Source organism: Macaca thibetana, chromosome 18 (genome assembly GCF_024542745.1).
Source record: "Macaca thibetana thibetana isolate TM-01 chromosome 18, ASM2454274v1, whole genome shotgun sequence".
Lineage (NCBI taxonomy): Eukaryota > Metazoa > Chordata > Mammalia > Primates > Cercopithecidae > Macaca > Macaca thibetana.
This window is the reverse complement of record NC_065595.1, coordinates 47,115,405-47,142,307: the sequence shown is the minus strand read 5'-3', so window position 1 is coordinate 47,142,307 and position 26,903 is coordinate 47,115,405. Positions and strand designations below refer to the sequence as shown.

The 26,903-nt window shown below is 37.1% G+C and overlaps 1 protein-coding gene and 1 long non-coding RNA gene across 2 annotated transcripts in view; both read left to right on the top strand.

The window, feature by feature from the left end:
* Window positions 1–2,821: 2,821 nt before the first annotated feature.
* Window positions 2,822–26,903, top strand: part of ASXL3 (ASXL transcriptional regulator 3) — a 182,306-nt gene continuing 158,224 nt past the window's right edge. The window contains exon 1 of the mRNA XM_050768312.1: window positions 2,822–2,981. Coding sequence (XP_050624269.1) covers window positions 2,928–2,981 — 54 coding nt within the window. The 5' untranslated portion in view covers window positions 2,822–2,927. The remainder of the gene's footprint in view (window positions 2,982–26,903) is intronic.
* LOC126941566 (uncharacterized) lies at window positions 16,550–22,850 on the top strand. Its single transcript, XR_007721356.1, has 3 exons — window positions 16,550–17,176; window positions 18,778–18,964; window positions 19,938–22,850. It is a non-coding gene; the product is annotated as an uncharacterized LOC126941566 (long non-coding RNA).

The window sequence follows — 26,903 nt, the reverse complement described above, 5'->3', positions numbered from 1 at the left end:
ATTCTAACTGGAGCATGTTCCCTGAGTTACTACTCATTTAAAACAAGAGTTCTTGAAATATATGTGATCTGATATGAATTTAATTGAATGTAAGCAGTGCTTGGTAGATGTCATCTATCTAATTTAATATTTTCCTAGGTTTCAATTGTCCTGACTGGCCTGTACTGCATTTGTGTGTGAAAAAGCTTTTCTCCATTCCTACAAGTGTGAATATTCAAATCCTACCCGTTCCTCAAATCCCACCTGAAAACTTCTCTTTATTAAAGCTTTATTTAATCTCCCCAGCAGAGTTTTTTCTCCCATTAATTTTCACAGAAATTTACTTGTACATTTCTTATAATGTATTTCACTTTATGTTGAAAAGCTATTCATATAATTAACCAAATTATAAAACATCTGTAATTGATTAATCTATTCCCTGCCCCCTGCCACAAAGTCAATGTAGAAGAAAGAAATCTAACAATGGTCTCTTTGAAATGGTGGCCTACTCCTCTTCTTGTGCTCTGTAAAATACGTTATTTTGACATAGACTATTCACCAAGTCTTTAACCAGACTTACCTGCTATGGACTATTTATATTCAAGTACCCAAAAGGTGAGGCAGAATCTAAGAGTGAGTTCATAATATTGGTTCTTATACTCAACTCTCTGTCAGAGAATGAATGCATAAACAATAGCTTTTTTTAAAAAAACCATCAATTTACATCTGTTTAAGTAGGACAATATATTTTCTCTTCTTTAATAACCAGAAATTGGCCTTTCTGTGAAATAACTGAATATGTATTTTTCCTTTAGCTGGCTCCAAAACTTCTTATTAGGTACTATTTCACAGAAAATAACAAATTATATGTTATGGTCTGATTGCTTAAAATAGGTATTTCTGAGTAGAAGAAAAAACAGAATGAAAATACTTTGAAAATATATCAATTACGTTAGCCATAAAGAGAATTCTGGAAAATAAAAGCAGATGTGAACGTGATTCAAATTTAATATATTTGAAATGTAAAGTAAAAATATAATACACCTGGATAGAATTATGCAAATTGCATGGATAAAATTTTCCCCTAGGGATAACTTCAGCGCGTTCTCTAAATCCATTTTAGAAAAAGAAAAAGTGGAGATAATCTTTTGATATTTTCTAAAACTGATGCATAGCCTTTTCCTCAGTCTAATCAATTAATAAAACAAATATTCTAAAAGAATTATATGCAGCTCTATATGATTATGAACTGTCTCTGCTTAAATTTTGGTAATCAAACATTTTTATTACTTCAGTCATTTGACAGTGCTCTCAAAGGAATCACCTTACTCTAATTGTTCTCATTCTCAGACATAAATCTTTTCATTAGATGTAAGCGTTCATTTTCTAGACATGAGTAGTTTTAAACAGGCAGTATGGAATTGAATAAACAACATGAGATTAGGGTCAAAAGACTTGAGTTCTTAAAAATGATTTAGCAAGAGATCTTGGATACGTTGTCATGTTTTTGAGTTTCATTTCCTCATTTGTACAGCAGAAGGGAAAATATATGTTTAACTGAGCTGTTTTGTGGATCAAACGAGATAATGTGTATGAAAAAACACAAAGTACTATTTATATGCCATTAATATCCTATTCAGGAAATAACTTCAGAAAAATAAGCAGGTAGAAGTGACCTTTTTGTTTTCAGATACTCAAGACAAATACACATAATTACTGTGTGGGTCACAGCGTCATTTTTTTCTTTGCTTAACAATAACTCTACCAACCCAAACTAGAGATGTATGAAGTTGAAAAGATTACCATCAACTTTTAAGTCTTAACATATTTTTTGGTAGTTCGCTAATAAGGATAATAATCCAACACTTCATGTATCTCAGACCTGAAAATTATAAATAATTTTAATACACAAGCGTTAGCTTTTCAGTTTTTCCCATGTGCATCATGTTTTACTCTACAGAATGTTGACTACACGCTGTTTAAAAATAATTAGCGCTACGGTACGGCATTGCGTGGATCCACGATCTCGGCTCTTTGGTCCTGCATTGTTTGAGATGCTGTAGGTGGTTCAACATTGTGTTAAGTTGCACGTACATTATTAGTTCTGTATCCGAAGACATTGGCTCTGTACCCTTTCAACAAGGCTCTGGGAGTTCCCCCAACCAAGCAGAGACAGGGTTCAGGGAGTCCAACAGAGTAGAGTAGTGGGGAGTGTGTATGAGTGAGAGTGCACGCGTGAGCGCACAGGACAGAGGCGTCGAGGTGCGGGGCGGACTCCTACACAAGTTCCAAAGGCCACCGTGTCCGCGGCTTTCGGCCCGAGCGGGACAGGGGGAAGCGGGTGGAACGGCCTGCACCAAGTGGGCAGCGCCCCGGGAATTTGGCGGCAGGGTTGGAGGGAGAGGGGTCTCGCGAGGGTTTCAGGGCGTGGCTGGAGTAGGGGGCGCGCGGCGAGTGTGCGCGGGTGTGCGCGCGCGAGAGGGCGAGTGTGAGCGCGGCGAGTGTGAGCGCGGCGAGTGTGCGGCCGCGTCGCCATTCCCCGTGACGTCAGAGTGTATTGTTGTGAGCGGGGCCGAGCGGAGCATCCCCGGAGCTGTCACCGCGGCGGCCGCGGCGGTGGCGCAGCGCGAGCCCCGCACGAGCGAGCCCGGCCGGCGCCGCCCCCGCCCCTTGCCCAGGCCCCCCGCCGCCGCCGCCGCCGCCGCCGCCCCCGCCCCCGGCCCGCCCGCCGCGCGCCGCCGCTGCCGCGCGCGCCCCCACCCACTCCACCCCACCCCCTCGCTCCATCCCTCCCACCCGCCGCCGCCGCCGCCGCCGCCGCCCGCGCACCTCCCCCCGCGGAGCGAGTGCGGGTCACCGGGTCACTGGGTCATTGTCTCCGCGCCCGAACCCCGAGCACCCCGTGGAATCCCCCACGTCATCATCAGAACCATCAATGAGATGCAAACATGAAAGACAAGAGGAAGAAGAAGGACCGCACCTGGGCCGAGGCTGCCCGCCTGGTACGTACCGCCCCCCACCCGCCGCCCGCGCCTCCCGCCGGCCCCGCAGTTCGCCCCGCGCCGCTCCGCGGCGGCGGAGACGGCCACTTCCAGCCCGAGCCGCCGCCCGCTCGCCGGGCTCCTGCTCTTTGTTATTCTGCGGGAGTGGGCTCGCCCGGGGGCCCCTGTGTATGTGCGTGCGCGCGCGGAGGGGCGCAGCGATTATCTACGGGAGCCCCGCGTCCGGGATCGCCCGGGACACTTCTCCCCGTACTTCGCTCTCGGGGCTCGGCTGTGCCTTCTCCACGGGTGAATTTCCGAGCGCTCGGCGCCGCTAGACTCCCCTCTCTGCCGCTCCGGAGACCTTTGTGTGGCAATTACCACTCCCTCCCGGCCCCTCCACCCCCCGGAATTTCATCAATAACTCTGTGCACAGTCTGTGTGTATGTTCGACGTTTGTGAGTTCAAACATTTTACACGTGCATGCACGGTGTGTGTCCGATACGGACTTGTGGGGCGTGTGCATGTGGGCTAGGTGGTTGCGTGTCTGTGTGCCGTGTCGTGTGCATTATGTGTGCACACTGATAGTGTATGTTTTGTGTGGTTCCAGTTCGTTTGTGTTTGTAGGTATTGTGCTCTGCTCGATGTTTGTGTGTACATTCTGTGCACGTGTGTGCAATTTGTGAGTGTGTGTCTGTGTGTATGTGTGTTTGGTGAAGTTGGGTCAGTGTCATTTATAGTGAGAGGTTATTAAGAGTGTACAGCTAGGTGTATTTTACTGCTGGCTTCCTGGGCGGTGTTACTTGGCTGCTTTTCCTTTTCTTTAACCTTTCGGAGCTTACGTTTTAATCATCGAAAGAATGTCTCTATAGAAATGCCGGTTGGCAGAGGGGCGTCGGCGTCTTTGGTTTGATGCATGTATATGTGTGGGTTTTTCTTTTCTTTCTTTCTTTTTTCTCCCTATCTTCTTCTTTTAAAGGACAGCTGTGAAAGGATTTTTCAAAAGGATATTTCTGTACAGTGTGTCTCGGGAATGCCAGGCATTACATTTGAAGCTAAGCCTTTCAGGGTTTTGGCTGCATAAATTAAATATTTATTCACCAACTTACTATCTGGTATAAATTGGCCAAAAGAAAGCAGACTGCGTGCAGCGGGGGTTTTGGGAGGGGGGAGCAGGACGTGTTATTGGGTTGACTTTGTAAAGATTGTTTTACTGTAACTGTAGTCATTTTGAAAAGCATTTGAGTAACTACATTATGCTCAAGGAGAACATTTGTCAAAAGTAATTATCTGAGTTTGGTTGAAGGGCCTTGCTCTGGTATGTATCTGGATTCTAGCAAAGGGTTTTAGATAATTGGCCCTATTACCCAGCGAAGAAGTGACAAAGTCCTTTTTAATTGCAATCTAGTTATTGGTAGCTGGAGTGCCCAGGTCCCTTTACTTAATCTCTTAATTTCGTAGTGTTATTTCTCCCCTTATCTGTGATTATGTTAATCGCTAAATCTCTCACTCTGTGGATGAATGGGCAGGTGATAGTGATTCTTTAATGAACTGCATCTGGAAGAGGAAACTAAGTTGTCGAGAAAATGTGAGAAGTAAGCAGTAAGTGTTAAGTAGATGCCAGATTGATGTTATCACTGAGTTTTTGCTGGAGCATAGTACATTACTTATTGTTTGCTCGGCCATTAATTCAGAATTGTGTGGGGATGTGCAAGGCTTCTGCAAATGCATTATTCAGGTTCCGTGGAGTGGCAATCAAGTACTATTAGAGAGCTTCAGTGTGTATTTTAAGCAAGTGAGCAATGAGTTGATTTATAAATATTTAAAAATAATGATTCATGAATTAGCCATATCTGCCTGCAGAGAATTATTTAATAAATAACATTACTCTGATGGAATTTAAAGCTAGCTATTTGTATTCAATCAGTATATGTTACTGTTCTGGAAGATACTGTGTTTTATTTGATCTAATAATGATATATCTGTATTGATAGAATTTGAAAGAGATTTCTAAGTCACAGGTTTTTGTTAAAAGTTGGGTTTTCCTCTCGAAAAGTTCGTTGATGGGAAAAGACACACTAGGAGTCATCAACACAAAAGAACGATAGACCAGATGTCTCTATTTTAACCAGACATATTGAACTAGTAGTTATGGTAATTTTTCAATTTGGTTCAAGTTATTTTTCCCCTGGTAGTTGTATAAATGTGTATGTGTTCAAAATGTGACAGTTAAAATCAAATACTGAATAAAATTGCAAGGAATTGTACTGGAAATGTCATTTTCAGAAGTTTATGATTTATGTAAGTAACTTATCTGATTATTATTTTGTGAAGAAAGGGGAAATTGATCCATTTGGTTAATGGTGATAACTGGTCACCATTAACCAAATTAATATTTGGTTAATTTTCATTTTCTCTTTATGATTACATGAATGCATATGGACTTGAACTCTCTTCTAAACTTGCATGATAAATTTTACTTTTATAATTGATAGCATTTCTTTATACTCAATTAAAATAAGATATTTTAAGCATTTCTGTGATATAGATACTATCATTTTGTATTTTACAATGCTCCTGATGATTTTGCTGTTGTTGTTAGGGACTTTTAGCCTTTTCTTCATCAAATGTTAAATGAGGTGCCTGATTTTAAAAGTAAAGACTCAGGATGGATAGAAATATATAACTCAATATGTGGTTTTTGCAATAAATGAACTAAAGAGAGAGTACTCAAATTAACATTAAGAATGATGATCTTCCAATTCATGCAGAATATGTTATATCTCTCTCTCTTGCTGGAGTGAGTGTGTGTATGTGCGCGCGCATGTGTGTGATTTTCTTGAAAGATAGGACATCAGGGGAGAGGAAATGCAAAATAGATATTTTGAACCATGACCAAAAGCTTATGTATAAATGTAGCTTTGCCTTCACTTAAAGAAAAATATATGTGGAAGAGAATATTTCTTTCTACTGTAACTAAGACTTTCCAGTTCACAACAGAATTTCTATTTTCTTTCTTTGTGAGAAAAAGTATATGGTTTCCAAATTTGTAAACTCTTGAGTGGCAACTCTAGGGATTTTGTTTTAGATATAGATGCAGCTATCAAGCTGTATCATTTTCCTCAAAGAAGTATGTAATGCTTATATGGGTTAGGCTTGCTTACTCTATGAAAGGAGGAGTGGTGGTATAATTTGCCTGTGTTTCAGGAATGCAGTGATTATTAACAGGCTGCCATTTTACAACAGTAATACCACAGCTTTTTTTCCCCTTCTTTTTTCTTCTGCCCTGCATCAGTTGCAGAAATTTCAGCCTTTAGCCTCCTCCCCTCCCCCACAGCCTTCTGCAGTTGTAGTTGTTACTTTGCGCATTGCCATTTAATATGGAGTCGGCTCCCAAACCAGATGCATTTTCATCTGTTTTATCTGCTCTTCTAAGGTTGTAGAGTCTCAGAGGATCCCACAATCACATGGAAGTATCTTCTGTCTTAATATTTGTAGACCACAATAAGAATAAAAATCAAAATCATAACTCATGTCGAGCTGGGGCTTTGACTTTAATCCTTTTGACTTTTATCTCAAGTCTTCACTCTGTTACTATAAATACAGTTTAAACCATTGTGAAACGATCTTCATGCTTCTTTGTAAAAAATGGGGATTTGACAGGACTTTGTTTTACTGCACTAAGGGGTTTCTTTGTTACTGGCTTAACACAGAACATACTGTTATTTATATATTTATTCTAGGTTAATTCTTTTTTGACATGCAAAAATATTGCTTTGAGAAGTGCTTTTTGATATCCTCATCACTTTGTTCTATAGGGAATGCTGCTTTTAAGATAATAGTTTAATGTATTAATTTGTTCCCTGAGTTTCCTTTTATTTGTTTTATTCCTTACAATCTTTGTTTAGTCTCAGTGACACCTGAAAATAAATCTTAACTATTTCAATAGCTTTGTGCTTGGTAACATGGCTGATTCATTTACTTGTAGTTTAGATACATTCACACAGATAATGAACATTAGTTTGTTGATTGGTTTCTCTCTCTCTCTCTTTCTGTCTCTGTGTGTGTGTGTGTGTGTGTGTGTGTGTGTGTTTCTTGGTAGTTCAAGGTGACCTTTGGGTAAAACATTTTTAATGACAAATTCACCTCATTGTTGGAAGAAGACAGGCACATAACCTTTTACAACACAGCAGGGTTACTGAAGATTTTAAATCAATTAAAATTTGGTGAATCATATTGTGTTAAAAATTAATCTACACTGTGCAAAACATTCACACAGATTTCGTTTAATTAATAAAGCAAATCTATGTGAATGTTTTGCACAGTGTAGATTGTTTTGCATAATGCATTACATTCTAAATAAACTGTTAGGGTTTCTATAAAATAAAGCTGAATGGTATTGGTAGTTGTTAAAATTTTTAAAAGGCAATTCATAATTGTGTAATGTACTGGTTGCCTTACCTTTTGTCTTTGTATTTGAGAGATAAATACAATTTTTCAGGAGTGATAAGCATGGTGATAGGGGAGAGGGTGTGTACTGCCATTGACATTTTCTCACTGTGTTAATGGTATTTTGATTTTAGGTTATAATCAGGCATTCAAGAGCTGAAACATTTTGGCGTGTGATTTGGTTCACCCCAAAGGTACACAAGAGCATAACTGACAATGCAGTTGGATCATGAACCTGGCGAATACAGTTTTGCAAATGTAGTTTTATTTTTAATCACTAAAATTTCAGTTGGTTTGATTCAGCTGTTTTCTGTGGTCTGCGCATAGCATCATTTCTTTATATCTATACTTCATCATCTCTTCTTTCAAACATGGAACCTAAATTTCTGTTTTACAGTTTGAAAGATAAAAAAGAGTTTAACGATCTCTATGCCTATTTAGAAAGAATATGAGTTTCAAGCTGAATAAAAATGTACTTGAAAGAATGAGTAATGGGAACTTAGACCTGGTGTTTAGGTTGTTAATTTTTTATTTCCTGCTGACATGAAAGTGAATTTTAAGAATTGATTATTTCTTAAGTTTTTCTATTTTTTATTTTTATTTTTGACAAATTCCTGGGTAACAGATGATTTCTTAGATGCCAGAAATGGGCTATTTTCTAGGTGTACTGTGGTTTTTAGACTTGTAGAGTTGTACCTGGAAGGGAATTTCACTACAGAAAAGTTAACTGATAAAGGAATTGAATTCAACATTTAATAATGTAGTGATTTTTAAACTTCACTGAAATGCATTGGAGAAGTGAAATATAGCCCCTAAACACGTTGCAGGCTCCTACATATATGATTCAGATGCTGTAGAGGATAAAAAGATATATCCTTAAGCAGTATAAAGTTTGGTAGAGGAACAAGAAAAAGTGGAGGATGACTGAGCTGACACCATCTGTAGGTGACACATGAATGATCAAGCAGGTGCTCATTTACAGATTTACAGAAGGCAGAAGCTATGTGGTGTGTGGTGATCGTGGAATGCTCAATGGATTAGATTAAACTTGGTTTGGCCTTGAAATATGAGTAAGTTTAAACAGATGAAGAGAGAGCATTCTAAGAAGAGAGAACGACATGGGCAGAGGTGAGGTGCAGGCAAGAGGATAGGGGTGACGAGTGGAGGGATCTAGAAATACCAGAAGACTTGGGGGCATAGGCACTGGGATAGAATTGAAACTGTAATTGTGATCAGACTGGGGAGGGATTTAAAGCCATTTTAATATTCAGTGAGTTTTCCTATGGGGCTGTTGTAGTTAGGTGGTGATAGAAAGGGAATTAAAGACTCACTCCCCATTCCCCCCCCACACACACAAAGAAGCACAAAACAAAATGAATATCACTTATATCATAAGTCTTACGACATACATTTATACAGTGATGGAGGGTGCACCAGTGGTCTGAGGGTGTTTCTGAATGTTTTCATTACTTGGTACTAAAGAGTCTGAAAACAAAATTAAATGATACAATTTAATTCTGTCTCATGTCCTTTACCAAATGAGGCAAAGTGAAAAAAAAAATCAGTAAATTATATACATTACATTTGTGTAAGACTTCTTAGTGCACTCTGTTCCCTAAAATACCCTGTTGAGATTAGTCAGTAGCTAGGACTATCCCAGTAACTGTTTCTGAGAGTGGTTTAATGATATCCCCAATATCATCATCCTGTCTGTAAAAAGCAAGGCTGGGACAATATATATATGTGTGTCTGTGCATGCACACACATACACATATATACACATTTTATGTTTATATGTGTGTGTGTATGTATGCGTGTGTGTATGTGTGTCTCTGTGTGTGTACGTATGTATAATTTTCTATGTAAACTCTCATTTAAAAAAAAAACAATATGGGTGTTTAAACTGATGTGAATTTAATTGATCTGTTGCATGGAAGCGTAGGGAGGGCCCAAGTCTATATCATACTTATTCCCTGCCTTTCGGGTTGCCTACATATGTATTCTCCTCACTCAGTCCCTTCCTCTCACTCTCTCTTCCTCCTTCCTTCCCTCTTTTCCTTCTGACATTCTGCTTGAAATTATTATCTTCCTTTACATTTTGAACTTTTCCTTTAAAGTTCATCAGTGGCAGATCCTGGCTCCTTCCTGATAGGGCCAGGAGGAGGGGCATCTGTATACAACCACTTTCAGCTATTTGCCAGCACTGAGTGCCTTGATTGTTCTGCTTTTGTCCCTGCACAGTTGGTAGCTGCCAAAATCTAGCCCTGACGGAAACTTTCCCTGAAGAGCCCTTGTGGAACAAATAGAAACATTATATGATTAGCCACATTGTTTTCATTATTAAACAAATCTACATAAAGGGGTAGCAATTAATAGCTTTATCAATCTGAACTTAGACACCTACCTCTCCTCTTCCCTCAGTATTCCCACTTGAAGTAGTAACAATTAACTGTTGCTGGTTTTAATGTCAGCAACTGACAACACTAAATTGGGAATAGGCACTTCTCCTGGTTGATTGACATATAGCCCTCTGACACATTCTTTTGTAGTTTTAAGGCAAATTTATGCCCTGGGGTTAGCGCCAAAGGGCTTGTCAGAACATTGCCTTTAATAGCTGAAATATATAACTTAAATGACATCCAAGACCTTAGCTTTGGTGGAACTCTTAGAATCTGAGGAATTCTCCAAGGCAGTGCAATTTAGATTCAGTGGACAGGCTTAGGAATTGTAAGATTTTCCTAAATATATACATGTATAATTTATGATACAATTATTTATCATTGCTTTATTTTGCATATCTGTAGCGTAAATTAGTCCAGAGAAAACTAGATTATGATTTTTTAAAACAATTGCACAATTGGTATTTTTGGCAGGTACGTGTATTCCATTTTTCTTCATGCATCTGTTTATTTAAAAAATAAAAGTCAATCATCGTAATTATTTATGACTTATAGAAGGGAACAGGATGGACCATCCTTTATTCAGAAGGTGAATGACATTTCTAAGATACTATTAACCATAATGTATTAGAACCTATTTTAATAATTTTCAGGAACTAGAAATTGAAATTGGATCTTTGGGTTTGTTTTCCAGCTCAGTCATAGAGTCATGATACAGTGAGGCTGTTGTTTATTCTTCATTTTTTTAACGTCAAAAATAAATTACTACATATGTAATCTGCACATGCATTAAATCCTTGTTGACATAGCCACAGAACTAAGTCACTGCCTGGAACATCAGGACTCTGTGACCCTCCACTCCCACCACCACCCCAAATGTCCACACAACAAATAAACCCTTATTTTAACAAGTATATATAATAAATTGCCTTCTTTTTTAAAAAAATGTATTATGTCTTCAAAACCTTGCAATTAGAAATTGTTGTAATATTTTTCTTTTCATTTCTTGTCCCTCTCATTTGTAAATCTCAGAAATTTAATTAATTTTTAAAAATCAGATTTCTTGATGGTTTTCTTGATGGTTTCATTGCTCTCTTTCCATCACTTTTAACTCCTTCCTGCTCACTTGAGTGTCCCCTTCTCTCAGTTGCCCCTTGAGTGTTGGTATATTTCAGGATGTCTCCTCCCCCTCCTCTTTGCCCCACACCCTTGGTCAGCTTGCCTAGCCCAATGGCAAGTCTCCTCTGATAAGGATGTCAGCCCTGATCTTTCCCCTGAATTTTAGGATTTTGTTAATAATTTCTTTTGTCTATCTTCATGTATTGTAGATATTTCAAATGAAATTTATCCAGTTCATTTAAACATTTATTGGATACTTTCAACAATTGTGTCATGCGTTGGGCAAAGAAGAATGTGACAGCATTCCTGTCTATTAGGGGGTTATCTATGTGTTCCTAAGCACATGGTGTCCAGAGAAAGTAGTAGATTCTGTCTTCTGAATATAGCTCACATTTAACTCCTCCTCTTTTCATTCACTACATCTTACTTAGTTCTGACCTTCCAAATAGTTGTGTCTCTGGTCTCTTTTCCAAATCTTACTTACTGAAGCTGTAGTTATTTTTTAAGAACAGTTATAATCTTACTGAGTCATTCCTGTTTAAAACGTTTGTGATTACCTTTAACTGAAAGTACCTGAGGCCATGAGAAGCCCTTTTCAGTAATGACAACACTGTTTTAAAGTGATAAATCATTGCATTTTCTAATAATATACAGAATTTAGCATGTTTTATTTATTATACACCACACCACCCCTCCCATCTTGTAGCAATTTCTACAGACTTAGATTTATGTTCTATTCTTTTAAAACACATCAAATTAGTTATTTTTAACACTAGTTAATTGATTACATTTATCAGCTTATTTAATCAACTTCTATGTTCAACTTTCTTATATCACACTCCCTCTTTCTAAATTGCTTTTAACAGCTTTATAATTTTTATGTGAAAGTCTTTGGGTAGCAAACATTCTTAGTTTTTGTGTGGTGAAATGTTTTTGTTTTGCATTCACCTTTAAAAATATTTTTTATTAAACTTTTTAACTTTGAGATACAGACTCACATGAAGTTATAAAAATTAGAAAATAAAAGGATGAGTAGATGGTCACATATCCTCACCCTGTCATTATTCCTCTCTCCTGAAATCCTTCCTATCCTCAAAATATTGAATCTGAATACAGTCAAGATTGGGTACAAAAGTAATTAAAAGCCACCCTTTTGAAGCATTATCCCCTGAATTTGTGGATTACAATTAAAAAAATAAAAGGAGAAACTTAGTAGGAAAAAACAAAAAGATCTCATGTTACCCCCACCTTTGAATGATAATTTAGCTAGTTATAAAAGTTGGCTGATAATTTTTTATCCTTAGTACTTTGGAAATGTTCATTTGTCATGTTCATGCATCAATGGATGTGATGTCTGCTCTACTGTGAGTTAAATTGTTATTCTTAAAGAGGTATAATATACATTCTGTATCTGATAGTTGCTACAGGTTCTCTTATTTTTGAAGTTGTACAGTTTTATTACTCTGTCTTAATGTTTATGGGTGGACTTGCCTTTATTCTACTTAGTGTCTATGTGTGTGTATATATATATTTGCTTTAAAATGTGGATCATGCTGTGGTATATAACTTATTGATTGCATTTTATCACTGTCAGTCTATGAATTATTTGAAGTATTTTAAGATTCCCCTTAATATCTAGCAAATTGTTATCTAGCTTATGGGTTGGGGATGATGCAAGAACAATGGGGAAAGGACTCCCTTAATTCTGTACATGATACAGTGATGAATGTATTGGTTTTATTATTCAGAATTGTGGATTGCAAGCAACAGAACACAACTCCTCCTAATTTGAGTAGAAAAGGAGCAGGTTTTTTTTTGTTTTGTTTTTTTGGAGGTCATAAACTATATCATATAATCAAAAAGGATCTGGAGAATGAGGCCTGACAAATAGGGATCACTAGAGGCTGGGCAGTAAAAACACACAGACAAGGTCATGCTTCAAGAATAGTCTAGTTGGAATATTGCTGTGGGCACTAATACCATCAATAATAATCACCACCATGACTCCATGCTTATTGCATGAGACACTGCCAGTGTTCCCCATATGTCATGAATAGTCTCATAATTTGCTGTCTTTGCATCCCATGTTGAAGATTAAAATACACATTGAGGAGAATCAAATTGGCGGACTCTAGGTCCCATGTCTGTACCTTAGCTGCTAGAGAGCGATGAGAAAGTATATATGGCCCCTTCAACTCCTGTAGTGAAATATCTCCATTTGAATTTTCATAGCAACAATAAAGTCCACAACATTAAGGCTGAATGCCTTATCCCTTTCCCACTCTCATCAAGTTTTCTCCTCCTTTCTTTCATTTCCCAGTAAAGCCACCACCATTTCTACATTTGTTCAAGCCACAAACCCTCTTGTCAGTGTTATACCTTATTATGTTTTTTTTATACCCAGTAAATCACAGACTTCTGCCACCTTCATCTTTTTGCTTCTACTCTGAATTCAGATCCTTGTTTTTAAATACTACACTTATATATCCATTTCCACTGTCATTTACCTTAATTCAGGCTGTATATGGGTTATGGAGACAGTGTAGATTAATGATGGTCCTAAGAGTCAGGCAGATTTGAGTTTGAGTCCAGATTCTGCCACTTACTATGTGTTTGACCTTGAGAAAGTTACATAACATCTCTCAATTTTATTTTCATTGTGTAATAAAGTAATAATAATATCTACCTTAAAGAGTAGTTGGAGTATTTAAATAAGATAATGTGTGTAGTGTAGTTTTGTGTCTGACGTTAAAGATGCCAGTTAATGTTAGTATCTGGTAGCTTCCATCTTGCGAAGTTCCTGCAACAACTTTGTAATTAGTTTCACTGACTCTAGAGTTGCCTCCACTGAGAATGATTCTTTTTGCATTTACAATCACTTATTTAAAAGTGAAACTGGTTCATGGTACCCGCTTTGAGTCTAAGTACTGTAGGAAATAGATGGTATTACTCTGAAGGGGTGATTGAAGAAAGTTAGGGTACAGTAAGAGAAACGAACAGGATATAGTGAGAGAAAAAAGGCTTGCTCTGACTTTCAAATCAAGATAACTGTTTTCTAGTACATTGATTACAACATAGATTGGAAATGTTTGCAAAGTAAATAATCTCCTTTATACGTGCTAGTAAACTATTCTTAAACTTAGTGTTGTAGCCTCCTTTTAAGAGTATAGGAGTTCTATATAATGGAATAACCTTAGTATATCAATCATAATAACATTTTTACTAAAGGACAGTAATACCTTTATCACGAATTAATAATAGCAATAAGAACTAGTAATGATTGGGTACTTATGTGCTTGATGCTGAACTAAACTTGTTATATGCATTATATTGCTTAATCCTATGAGTAAACCTAGGAGACATTTTATACTATTATTCACATTTTTCAAATGAAGAAATTGAGATTTAGAGTGTGTGTTAGTTGAGTTTCTCCCAGTTACAAGTGGAACAAATTTAACTCAAATTAGTTTAAGGAAAAAGGCTCACATAATGGAGAAATCCAGGAATGAACTTCAGTTCTAGGTGATGTAGGGACTTAGAGAATGTCATCAAGGTATTTGCTTTCTATGGTTTTTTTTTTTTTTTTTTTTTGAGACGGAGTCTCGCTGTGTCTCCCAGGCTGGAGTGCAGTGGCGTGATCTCGGCTCACTGCAAGCTCCGCCTCCTGGGTTCACGCCATTCTCCCGCCTCAGCCTCCCAAGTAGCTGAGACTACAGGCGCCCGCCACCACGCCCGGCTAGTTTTTTGTATTTTTAGTAGAGATGGGGTTTCACCATGTTAGCCAGGATAGTCTCGATCTCCTGACCTCGTGATCCACCTGCCTCGGCCTCCCAAAGTGCTGGGATTACAGGCTTGAGCCACCGCGCCCGGCCTTTCTATGGTTTTTTTTTTTTAGCTTTGTTTTTTTCTTGGCTTCATGGTGTAGGCAGGATTCTATTCAGGTATTGGACAAGATAAGATGGCCACTGGCACCACCTACGTATGTTGTCAAACCTTAGCCAGGACAGCCTAAAGACAATCTCAGTCTCTTTTCCTCTCCCAAGCCCATATCTCTCTCTTATTTTTTAAATGCCAATCCCAAAGAAGATTTTACTTTATCCTTGCTTGGCTGATATGCCCATTCCTGCACCAACAGCAATGGCCAAGATCAGGTATCATGATTGATTGCTATATAAGGATCACATAGAGAAGACAAAAATTACACAAAAGCACCAATAAAAGGCAGATGGAAAGTATGCTGGAAAAACAAATTATAAATGACATTGCCTTTGCTGTATAGATGGTGAATTAACTTGCTTAGCTTGTAAGTTGTGGAGGAATGATTCTAATCTAGGTCTGCCTGACTTTAGACCTTAAGTGTTCTAATGTAGGTACTCTTCGTTCATTACTTCTGGTATTATTTTTATGATATTTATTTTATGCTAAATATATGTTAAAGCTCAGGCAGCCATTATAAAGAACCTAAATATCTCTTTGGTCTGTTTCTACTGAAGCCTACTTTCCTGATTTAGAGGCTAGAAGTTACCATGGATGATTTCTGTTCTATTTTCCCCCACAGACAAGTTTCTTTATGGTTATATAGGAATAGTCTATATATAATATTTATAATATAGTTTGACACAATTTAGAATCCAAGTACTATTTAGATCTTAACACACTAAAATATACATTTCTTCGTGGAGCTTCCAGGTACTTTTTGGATGCAAGTAAATATTTTTATTCACTATCTAAAATGCCAAGAAGAACCTTTATTGATCATAATCCTTAGATGATATTAACTTACCAAAGAGAACAAATGTTTCTTCTCCATTGAATGAATCCTCACTCATTTTCTGAATATTGAGATTAGGTCAGCATCAGATAATGATTCCTTATTTCATGTAGAAATTTGTGGACATTAGTCTTATTGCTGCCATTTTCTGTTTATTCATTTGACAACATTTCTCCTTCCCTAGAGCCCAAGTAAATCAAATGTAGTGTTTCAGAAAATTTTTTTTCTCTCCTTCTACCTCTTTATAACACATTTTACTTAGCTTTGTGGAAATTTATCTCTACTTTTTCAGCTTGGAAAGTGGATGGTTCTGAGAATTGATGTTTTTCATGCTCAGTCCTGGGCAGAGTTGCTACTATTTAAAGAGAAAACACATTTAGTCTGGGTCCACCAGGATCTTTAATGAGAGAATGCGAAAAAGAAACATGCTGTTGAATGTAAACAAAAATATTATCTCCTATTCTCATCCTTTCTCCAATTTTTATTTCTTTGTCATTTTTTTGCTAATGCTCTGTTTACACACCACGTTCCAGTAACTAAATAGGAATAGATGGTCTGTCAGCAGGAAAAAAAAAATGAATGCATAAATCTAGATATTGCATTTCCTTTCAATCTTCTAATGATACTTTTTTTGTTTTTTTTTTGAGACAGAGTCTGGCTGTGTCACCCAGACTGGAGTGCAGTGGCAGGATCTTGGCTCACTGCAAGCTCCGCCTACTGGGTTCACGTCATTCTCCTGCCTCAGCCTCCTGAGTAGCTCAAGCAACAGGTACCTGCCACCTCGCCTGGCTAATTTTTTGTATTTTTAGTAGAGACGGGGTTTCACTGTGTTAGCCAGGATGGTCTCGATCTCCTGATCTCGTTGTCCGCCTGCCTCAGCCTCCCAAAGTGCTGGGATTACAGGCGACACTACTTATTTTTTTTTGGAATTCACTGTTTTCTGAGCTCAGCTTCGTAGTAGGAAATGCACTCATGAAAGTTAAATGCATTTTTCCATTGGTTAAAAGCTTTAGTGGAGAATGAAGCCCTTAATCCGGGGAGTCTGCCCTCTCCTATCTTTGTATGAAATTTTATCTTTTATCTTCTTGGTGCTAGGTGCTAGTGGTAGGCAGTTCATTTGCTTCAGTTCAAAAGCAAATCTAAGCACATGAAAGGTATCATCTAGAGAAATGGGTAATGGGGAAACAAATAATGGGACTTTAATAAAACAGTGTTTGAAGTTTTTTCATGTGTGTTTGTACATGTTTATATTAAATAGAATCCACAACGGAAAAAAGGTATTTTAAGTTATTTAAATAAAAATCTTTCTCTGTCTTTAATACGTGAGCAAGTAGATATCACCTTATAAGGATTAGATTGATGACAGTTTTTTTCATTTTTCCTCCTTAGGGGACATGTGGTGGCATCATAGTTCTTTGCTGCCTTGAATTAGGCATAACCATTTTTGTTTTGTTACCTCTGACTTGCAGCTTTTACGGGTCAGTATTTTATTCACTTTATTGCTTTTCTGGTTGTATTGATCACAGAAGCTGGTGACAAGATGGAATTTCAGTTAACTTGGTTCTTGGCCGGAAATGTAGATGTCAGTGAGAAATAAGCATTTGTTTCACTCTGCTGAGATTTTGGGGTTGATTTTTACTGTTGCATATCTCTGCCTATCCTGACAGAGTCAATCTTTATAAGAAAAACAGGTGTTTTTATTCCAGGCCACCCTTTACTTTTGTTTATGAGGCACTAAAATATATAATTACATGCTTCAGAGATCTGTTAGGAAAACAAAGTTAAGTCCCTTTGTTTTTTTTTCCTTCTCCATTACATTAAATTGATTTGTAAAATCTTCCTTTCCAGTATTTATGTTTTGTTATTTTAAACTCGTAAAACCAGTAAAAAATTTTTTCATTACAAGGGAAATCTTTTTGTATTCTGTCTTAAGATAATCTTGTTTATATTTTTGCCTTATAAAATAACTGTCTTTCCTCCCATTTGTCTACTGAGGAGGAAAGTTTTTTAACCAGAGAGAGTAGAACAATCATGGTTAACAAGGAATTGAATTCCAAGATTGTTGAAAAGATAGAGAAAGGGCACCTGGACATTTTAAATGAGTTTAAGTTCCCAAGTTGAGACAAATTGTGTTTCATTGAAAAGGTATGGCCAGATTTCCACACCACTGAGAAGGGGAAAGCAGACACTGTAACAATACTTCTTTCTTTCTTCCTTTCTTTTCTTTCCTTTATCCCCCTATGCCACTTTTTTTTTTTTTTTTTTTTGACCTAGGGGAGTGCTGGGAGAGAAGTACCCCCACCAGCAGATTATATTTCCCAGCCTGTCTGTCTCAGAGATTCCAGTCTATGTTTCTCATCCATTGAGGGCTCAGTTACCCTCGGGCTGTTTCCCACCAGTTTCCACTCTTCCCTAGATATCCCATACAGAAACTCCTGGCAGCTCACAGACTCCCCATTGAGCCCAACCCCTTCATGTAGGAAAAGGGGGGAAAAATGAAGAAAACTGGTCTTGAAAGCCTGCAGACTTTCATACCACAAGGAATGTGTTGACCACATGCATCTTAAACCAGACGAATGATGTTTGTTCAATCCTTCAACTTACTGATATTCAGCCATATCTGTTTCATGCTGTAAACTAAAACCTCAAAACCAGGAGGTTTTTTCCCGTCCTTCTCACAAACAGGGATTAAGTTGTAACTACACAGTCCCTTACATATTAAATTGTAATTTTGTTTATGGCATAATTTATCTGCAGGAGGCATTGATTTTCACAGCAAATTCCTTTATCTTTAAAAATTTTAGCCTTTATATGGGTATGCAGCCACTGAAATATTATTATAGGTGAGGCTATCTCTGAATTGCTAAGGTCACAAAACTAAATCTCCCATATTTTTGTTTTAATTTCCCATAATATGGAGCTGATGTATTTTACATTTATATCCCCTATGACTGGAACACCTACAGATTATCCAGATGTTTGTATTATTATATGTCCTCCATACCTGATGGCAGGCGTAGTTATCTTTTAAACCTGAATGCAAGGGTAATTAACAGCACTCTCAATACTTTTTCTATAGATAACTTACATTGAAGAGATGGATTCCTTGTGGGCCTAAACCCTACTGTCTGTAGCTGAGCGAATATAAGAGAACAACATCTGGCCTAATTTATCTTTAGGCAAAATTTAATAATGCTGAATGGCAACCTCTGGGAAAAAATCTAAGCAAGACTTGATGTGAGTCCTGATTTAGAGTTGGCTAATAGGTAACTCTTACTTTGTATTTCTTTTTTTCAAAGGGATGATTGTTTTGATCACATCAGAGTTAATAATTTTTCTTCCTTCTGTCATCAAAATAAACGTGATATTACAGTATAATGAGCTCCCAGCCTGGTTGTAAGCACAACTCAGCTTGTAAAATCAGGACTAAGGAAGGCTGGGAAGCAACAGGGACTATCTGATTTCATGCAGAATCTTTTGTTGGCAAAGGCAAGTTTTAATACTCCATTGACTTCTCAAAGAGATCCACCTCCTATTTCATACCAACAAATGCTGGCTGATTGAAACCAGTCCTGCTTGCTTATAAATATACCTTAATTCCTCTAGCACATAGTTTAAGAAGACGAGAAATGAGGGGTAAACTGGGGAGGGTTGGAAAACTTGGCTCATATTAAGGTAGGTAGTACATCAAGAAGCATGTAGAAATATTTGCCCTGAATTCATTTAACATAAATCTTTATATATATATATGTATGGAATCTCACTATGTTGACCAGGCCAGTCTCTCAAACTCCTGACTTCAAGTGATCTTCCCATCTTGGCCTCCCAAAGTGCTGGGATTACAGGCATGAACCACCATGCCTGGCCTATTTAGCACAAATCTTGATGCAGATATTTTAATTATATCATAATTGAGTATAGTAAATCAGGGTGGGAGTTCTTTGACTCGGATTGTGGTATAAACCATTATGGTAAATATTTATGCATGACTCAAATTGGAAACAGGAACACACATTTTGCTTAAGTCTACTGGTCTGTAGAAAGCCTGTGGTCTAAAATCTAAGCTCTTAGGACACCTGCTTCATATTTTTAAAATGTTAGTCCTGTTTTTGAAGGCTTGGAATCAGGAATTTCTTCACCTATTACTCATCAAAGTTCTAGGTAAAGAACTTTTACCACTAGAATTATTTATAACTTTGCCCGTGGACTCCCACTGTTGTAAAATGTTTAATTTTTTAGATACTACTTCTGGATGGATCAAGTGCATATTTAACAAAGAACTACAACCTGCTTCTCAGAATTTTTGTTTATTAAGAATTTGGGTTGCCAGTGATGCGGTTTTAGGAATTGCTATGGTTTTATTAATCTAAAGGAAGCAGGTAAGTTAGCATCTGACTTAAAAGCATTTATTGTATATCCTGTATCTTTTAAAAATATCCTGTGAAAGGAATCAACTATGGGCTCAATAATTAGTATAATGAGCACATTGGTTATGAACCTTTGGTCATCTAACCAATTTAATGAAAAGGAGAATTTATTGGAAGACTCATAAGTTATAAGCCATTGCGGCAAAGTAGGAGGTTCTAGGTAATACTTGGAGAGTAAGAATGAAAGTAGCTAGGACTCTCCCATCCTGTCTCTGCACAGTATGCTTATTTTCTGAGCCTGGCTCACATGCCTACGAACATAGCTTCCAGCAAATTGCAGGCTCTCCTCACATGGTATCATTACCAAAAAGTAATCAAGATGTGTTTTCTTGAGTTTTAGGGTTGTACATCCTGGAGAAGATTAATGATTGGCCCTCTTTGTGTCCCCACCTCCAGCCATCCCTCCTTCCCATCTTTAATAGGCAGCTCTTCAAGAATTGCTTATTCCTGAAGGAATATGACAGGAATATGTGAACTGTCAGCAATATAACAGCTTCCATTGAAACCAAAATGAGAAAGGGCATTCTTCGGAAGAAGGAAGTGGGGAATTGTGCACAGACAACAATAAACTGAGTACATCAATTCTTTCTCGTCTCCTTTTTTTTTTGTTAGGCAAGTTATTATACAACTACCACATGCTAGTTACTAGAAATATAGCAGCAAACACATACCAAGATGATAACAATTCCATGGAATCTGAATTATAATACCACCACTGGAAACAGAGTAGGCAGGGGTCATTTCTATGTAGAGTAGATGAGCATTTTGAATGAATACGAAAGAAGACATATAGTTTAGTTCCTTCCTTTCATTTTAAATCTATTTCTAAGTAAATTAGATGCTTGCCACTCTCCCTTCCCCCACTGTAGTAAGCCAGAGAATAAGTGTCTCCAGCGATGGTAATGGCAAATTTTATTGTATTTCATTTTTGGTGTATGTATGTGGTTGGTGAGTATTTGTTAAATGAATGGATTATTGAGGTGGTGGTGCTGTTGTCCATCTGTAGTCAGGAGAAAATAATTACTGTTAACTGTGACAAAATAAACATCATTGTCATTCTTCAACATTTAAGTGGACAGAATCAAATAATTTCATATAACAAAGTCATTTTATACGATTATCTAAAGATATATTTTACAACTAATTTCTTCTGGCAGATACATCTGAATGCTGTGTCATTTCAGACTAGTTTGTGGGAATAACATTGAATAATTTTTCTGACTCAGATTGAATGATGAGTAATGTTTGCTTTGGAATAATTTCAGTCTTCTTGTATTTTATATTCTTCACTATGATTACAGTATAAGGCACATAACTGTTTCTGTTGTTGGTTGAGTATTCGTATTTGTTTTGTTTTTAAGCTGACCTTCGTTCTCTATTTCATTCATTCATTCATTCATTCATTCATTTTGAGACAGGGTCTGGCTCTGTCACCCAGGCTGGAGTGCAGTGACGTGATCTTGACTCACTGCATTCTCCACCTCTCAGACTGAAGAGATCCTTCCACCTTAGCCTCCTAAGTAGCTGGGACTTGAGCACGTACCACCATGCCTGGCTAATTTTTGTATTTTTTGTAGAGACCAGGGTTTCACCATGTTGACCAGGCTGGTCTCGAACTCCTGAGCTCAAGCAGTTCACCCGCCTTGGCCTCCCAATGTGCTGGGATTAAAGACATGAGCCACTGCGCCTAGCCTTGAGCTGACTTTTAAATCAGCTGTTAACAACTATATAACTTATATAATACATGCATAAGTTATATAAATTACATAATGTGTAGAGTCTCCAGGGTTACAATTGTTAACACTAATATTTTTATATGGCGGGGATGTGGGTGAGACTTTATGGGAACATGTATATGTACACCACAGACACTGGAATATATGCATCCTCTCTATGTATTGTTGTTCAACATGTTTATTTTTACTTACCACTTCCTCCCATGTCAGAACATATTTTCTTGTTCCTTACCTTATTCTTTCTATTATTTTATGGTATGTATGTACCCTCATTTATTTAACCAGCTCCCTCTTAGACTATGTCTCATTATTTTGGAGCCATAATCTCATATAATGCTTCATTGTACATGCAAGATAGGCTGTGGATTTTTGTAAGAAAAATACCTAAAGGTAGATGAGGTTCAGTAAATGAGAGTGCCTGCCTTTTACATTTTAATAATACTGTTAAATTATTTTCCAAGTGAACTTTTACCATTTGGTACAAGGCAGTATATTGTGATGGTGAAACACTTGGACAAGGAGGCATGGATTTGAATCCCAGTTCTGCTTCTTACCTGGGAATAACCTGGTATAAGTGAATTAAAAGTGAATTAATGTGTTGGTGTCTCAGTTCTCTCATCTACAAAACAAAAAGAAAAACAGAAAACAAACAAACAAACAGAAAACAAATCTGCCTAACTGGGTGACTGTGAAATTAAATGTCTTAATGTAAGTCAAGTTCTTAGAAAAATGCCTAGCTTATTTTGAATGCTTTCTAGCATTATGCATTAGCTGCTCTTATTAACACCAGCATCTTATAAGGATTCCCAAGATTTAAAACTTTAGGGTCTTGACTGATTGCTGCTTTTCATGTTATCCTGCAGGGAATGCTGCATATCCCTGTTGTCTGTTTCCATAAGGGCAGGGGTTTAGTATTCATATGTAGGCAAAAGTATACACTAAGCACATTAATTTTCATAATATTGTATTAATCTTGCATCTACAAATAGTTTTCAGAGTTATTATAGATCTATGTATACTACTAGTAGTAAAATATAAATAAACCCCAAATTGTTAGAGTATATAATCTTGATTTAATCATATTAGATCTTGGGAAGATTGTCTACTTTAATTGTTTCATCTGATGTTCTCATTTATATTTTTGTCTTATGTTTAGATTTTTATGGGAGGTTCTATAACAAAACTTACTATGTGTCCTATGTTTGCTTTTACTTAACCCTCCTTGTAAATATTGTCCATTGCCCCCCAGTGCTTCTGTATAAAAATGTCTATGTGAGACACTTCTCTTAGTTTAGAAATAAGAAAGCATTTATCTGATCTGACAAACTCATGTTTCTTTCATTCAGCTAATGAGAGTTAACTAATGTCTGCCTCCACGTTTTAACTGCCATAAAATTGGGACAGTGTTCAAGATCAAAGTCACAGTAACTTTATCATCGGGCATGATTTCTCATTTTTGAAACATTTCACTGGATTAGTCTCTTTTAAACTAGTGCAAGTTTCTTTCAAGGAGATGTGATAAGAAAAGTTACATGAGAGAAGTTATATGGGATAAGAAATGATGATGTATGAGCCTCGATGACAAGACACTGAAAGAATCTGCAGGTATGACCAGGAAGTGTTGTGGATAACCATGGGAATAATCACAAAGAACAGGAGAGCAGTTGTCCAAAGGCCTGGGTTCGGATCTTCATTCTCCCACTTTCTAGCTGTGTAACACTGGGCAAATTAAATTAACTCCTTTGTATCTTCATTAATTCATCTATAATCTATAAAATGAGGGGGACAATAGGCCCTATGTGAGAGGGTTGTTAAAAGTATTAAATGAGCTCATATGCATGTTAGAATAATGCTTAATGCAGAATAACTGCATTTTTAGAAAGGGTAAACTTCTTAATTATAGACTATTGAGCTTCACCTCAACCTTCAATAAAATACATTGTTGAAGAGATGACTGTGAGCATATAGAAGTGGATGATCATATCCCTGCAAGGCATTATGGATTCTCTAAGTTAATTCATGTCAAACTAAATTAATTTAGTTTTGATAGGATTATTAGACTTATACATCAGGAAGATGCACATATTAGAGCTAAATTTCAGCCAGTCATTTGATGTAAGTCTATTTATTGTAAAACTCGTTTAGAAGTGATGGACATTTATAAACTGGGTGATAGTATAATTAAATGAATTTGTTTTGGATTGAACGTGTATAGATAAAGTGTATAGATTGAGTAATCAGTATCAGTCTGAAAGGAGATCCCAATGGCAGCCATAACAGTTTGTTTTCCATTGCTTTGTTTTGCTCTGTCATGAATAACTTGGAGGAATACATCAAAATCATGCTTGTCAAATAGGTGGCCGAAAAAATAAAGAAAACTGAGCAATTGGAAAACAATGGGGGTTACAAAAGGACTGTGTAAGCTTGAGAAAATAATGTGTAACTAAAAAGATAAAATCCACTTGAGATCACAGTGTCCTTCTATGCAGCAGGTTTTTTGGAGGCATGTAGAAATCCAGTGGAGGACATTCCTGGGACGAGTTTAACTGTTACTTTCAATAATCAGCTGTTTGGCACTAATAGGATTTCTAGCCTAAACTACTGGATTTAAACAACCACTAGTGTATTAAAACAAATATATGCTTATGTCTGGCAGGTTTGGAAAACACACTACAGAGCTGTGGGTGCAATTTCAGAAGCAAATATTGAAAGATCTGGAACTTTTAGTTGAGTGACAATGTGAGGTGGCTGCTGAAAAAGAGCATGTGTCGTATTAGGTTAATGTAGTTCTTGCAGATAGAAAAAAATGATTTCCCCATATTGTATTTGGATCAAGCTACAGTTAAAATATTTATCAGTTTTTTAGCTCATTTATTTAAATGAATATAATTCTTAAATGTGTTTTAAAAGTGTCACTGGAAAACTCAAGAATGTTCAGAGAAGGATGATTTGGGTGATTGTGTTTGCAAATTATTTTACATGAAGATTGATGAAGAAACTAAGGATCTGTTAGTCTGGAAACAAAGGGAGACTTGGCCTGAATAGTGTTTGAAAACATGTGGCAACGTATCTTGTGTATAACATATTGAATCCCATACTTGTAAACTTATATAACACGATTGCCTTTTGACCTTACGTGATAAAACAGTGTTTGTAATTTAACATTAAATAATTAGTGTTATATTCAAAGGCAAAAAGTAGGATAACTTGATGGAAATGAAAGGAAAGCACAATTTTTACTTGAAGTACTGAAAAAACTTTTTAATAATTACTGAGCTCTTAAGAGAATAGACTGCCTGCAAATTTCTGTAATAGAAAGATTTCCCTGTCGTTCGTTAAAGATAAGTTTTACTTTGTAAAACAAGTTTTACATATCATTATTTAAACAATTATTCTTTTTTTGCTTTATTTTAGAACACTGTGTAAATTCTGAGTGTCTGCCACTTTGTTTTCTTTCTGTGTGAAAAAGGAATGCGAAGTGTTTTAAATGATTAGAAACTTACTGAGGTCCAAAAAAGTTGCCAAAATCCCGCAGGAAATTAGAATTCACTTCTCTATTACATAGAATTTCATCTGCAAATTCAGGGAATGACCGCTTTGTTTGAAACTCCAAAAATCATTTCTTTCAGCTGTGCTCAGGTTTTATGACCCTGGGCAACTAAAATATGTTGCTATAAAACAGAATTTCCTTCTCATGAATATTCTGTGATACCGTATATCATAATTGCTTGAAAGTTTTAGTATATGTTGTTGGAAGTAAGTTGTTACTGTTGGTATTCTATATTTTTGATTTGTAACAAGCATAACAAGATAATTGGTCCTTTAGTATGCTCTTCTTCCTAGTCATCTGAACAGTATCTAAAAGCATGCCATGAGGAAACCAGGCACAGTATGGTGCAGGCTTTCCTGTGCATCATTGGTGGAATACGTTTGGAAGTGGTCAGGCAGTGAGGGATGAGAATATGTGGCTAGCCTGATTTGTAGTAGCTAGTGAAGTTTACTTAGGAAATCTTAAAGAGACCACATTTAATTCCTCTGATTTTTTGGTAGTGCTCTTCTTGGTATTGAAAAAAATCTGCGTTTCTAGACTGTGTTCAAAGGGAGCCAGTCTTTTTTTTTTCAGCCAATAATATTAGCTACTGTTTATTAACACTCATTACTGTAGGCAGTCATTTGGCTCATTGGAATAATAAGTCCTTTACATTCATTATCTCATTTAGTCCTCACAATACTTTTATGACTAAGGAAGAGAAGAAATTATGACTCAGAGATTTCTGATGTCTTACCTAACATCAGACAGCTAGTGAGTAGGGGTTCCTGGTTCATCTGCCTCCAGAGCTCACAACCTTCATTATTATTCTATGAAAAGCTCCAAATATAGAATGACTCAAAATATTTCCCCAAATTAACTTGGTCTTTGTTTATTGGAGCCTAGTTAGTAGTGCTACAATCTGGAGATATAGATGTGAATCAGGACCAAGGCCCGGGAATACATGAGTTTTACAGTGAGCAGGAAGATCATTAAACAAGGTAACACTCATTAATGATAATTTTGACAGGTGCTATACCAAGGGAATATATAGTTTAAACCATTATCTGAGAATTTAATATCTGATTGTTCATATATATATACACACACATATATATACACACATACACACACACACACATATTTCATTTGTTTTGAGACAGGATGTTGCACTGTCATCCAGGCTGGAATGCAGTGTTGCAATCACTACTCACTGCAGCCTCAATTTCCTAGGCTGAAGCAATCCTTCTGCTTCAGTCTACCAAGTAGCTGGGACTATAGGTATACAACACTATGCCTTGCTTATTTTTATTTATTTGCTTTTAAGTTTTTAGAGACAGGGTCTCGCCATGTTGCCCAGGTTGGTCTCAAACTCCTGGGCTCAAATGATCTGCATACCTCAGCCTCCCCAATTGTTGAGATTACAGGCATGAGCCACCATGTCTGGGCTGATTGTTCTTAAGTGTGAAATTCCTGAACTGGGGTTTGTGAGAGCAATGATACCTTGACTTAT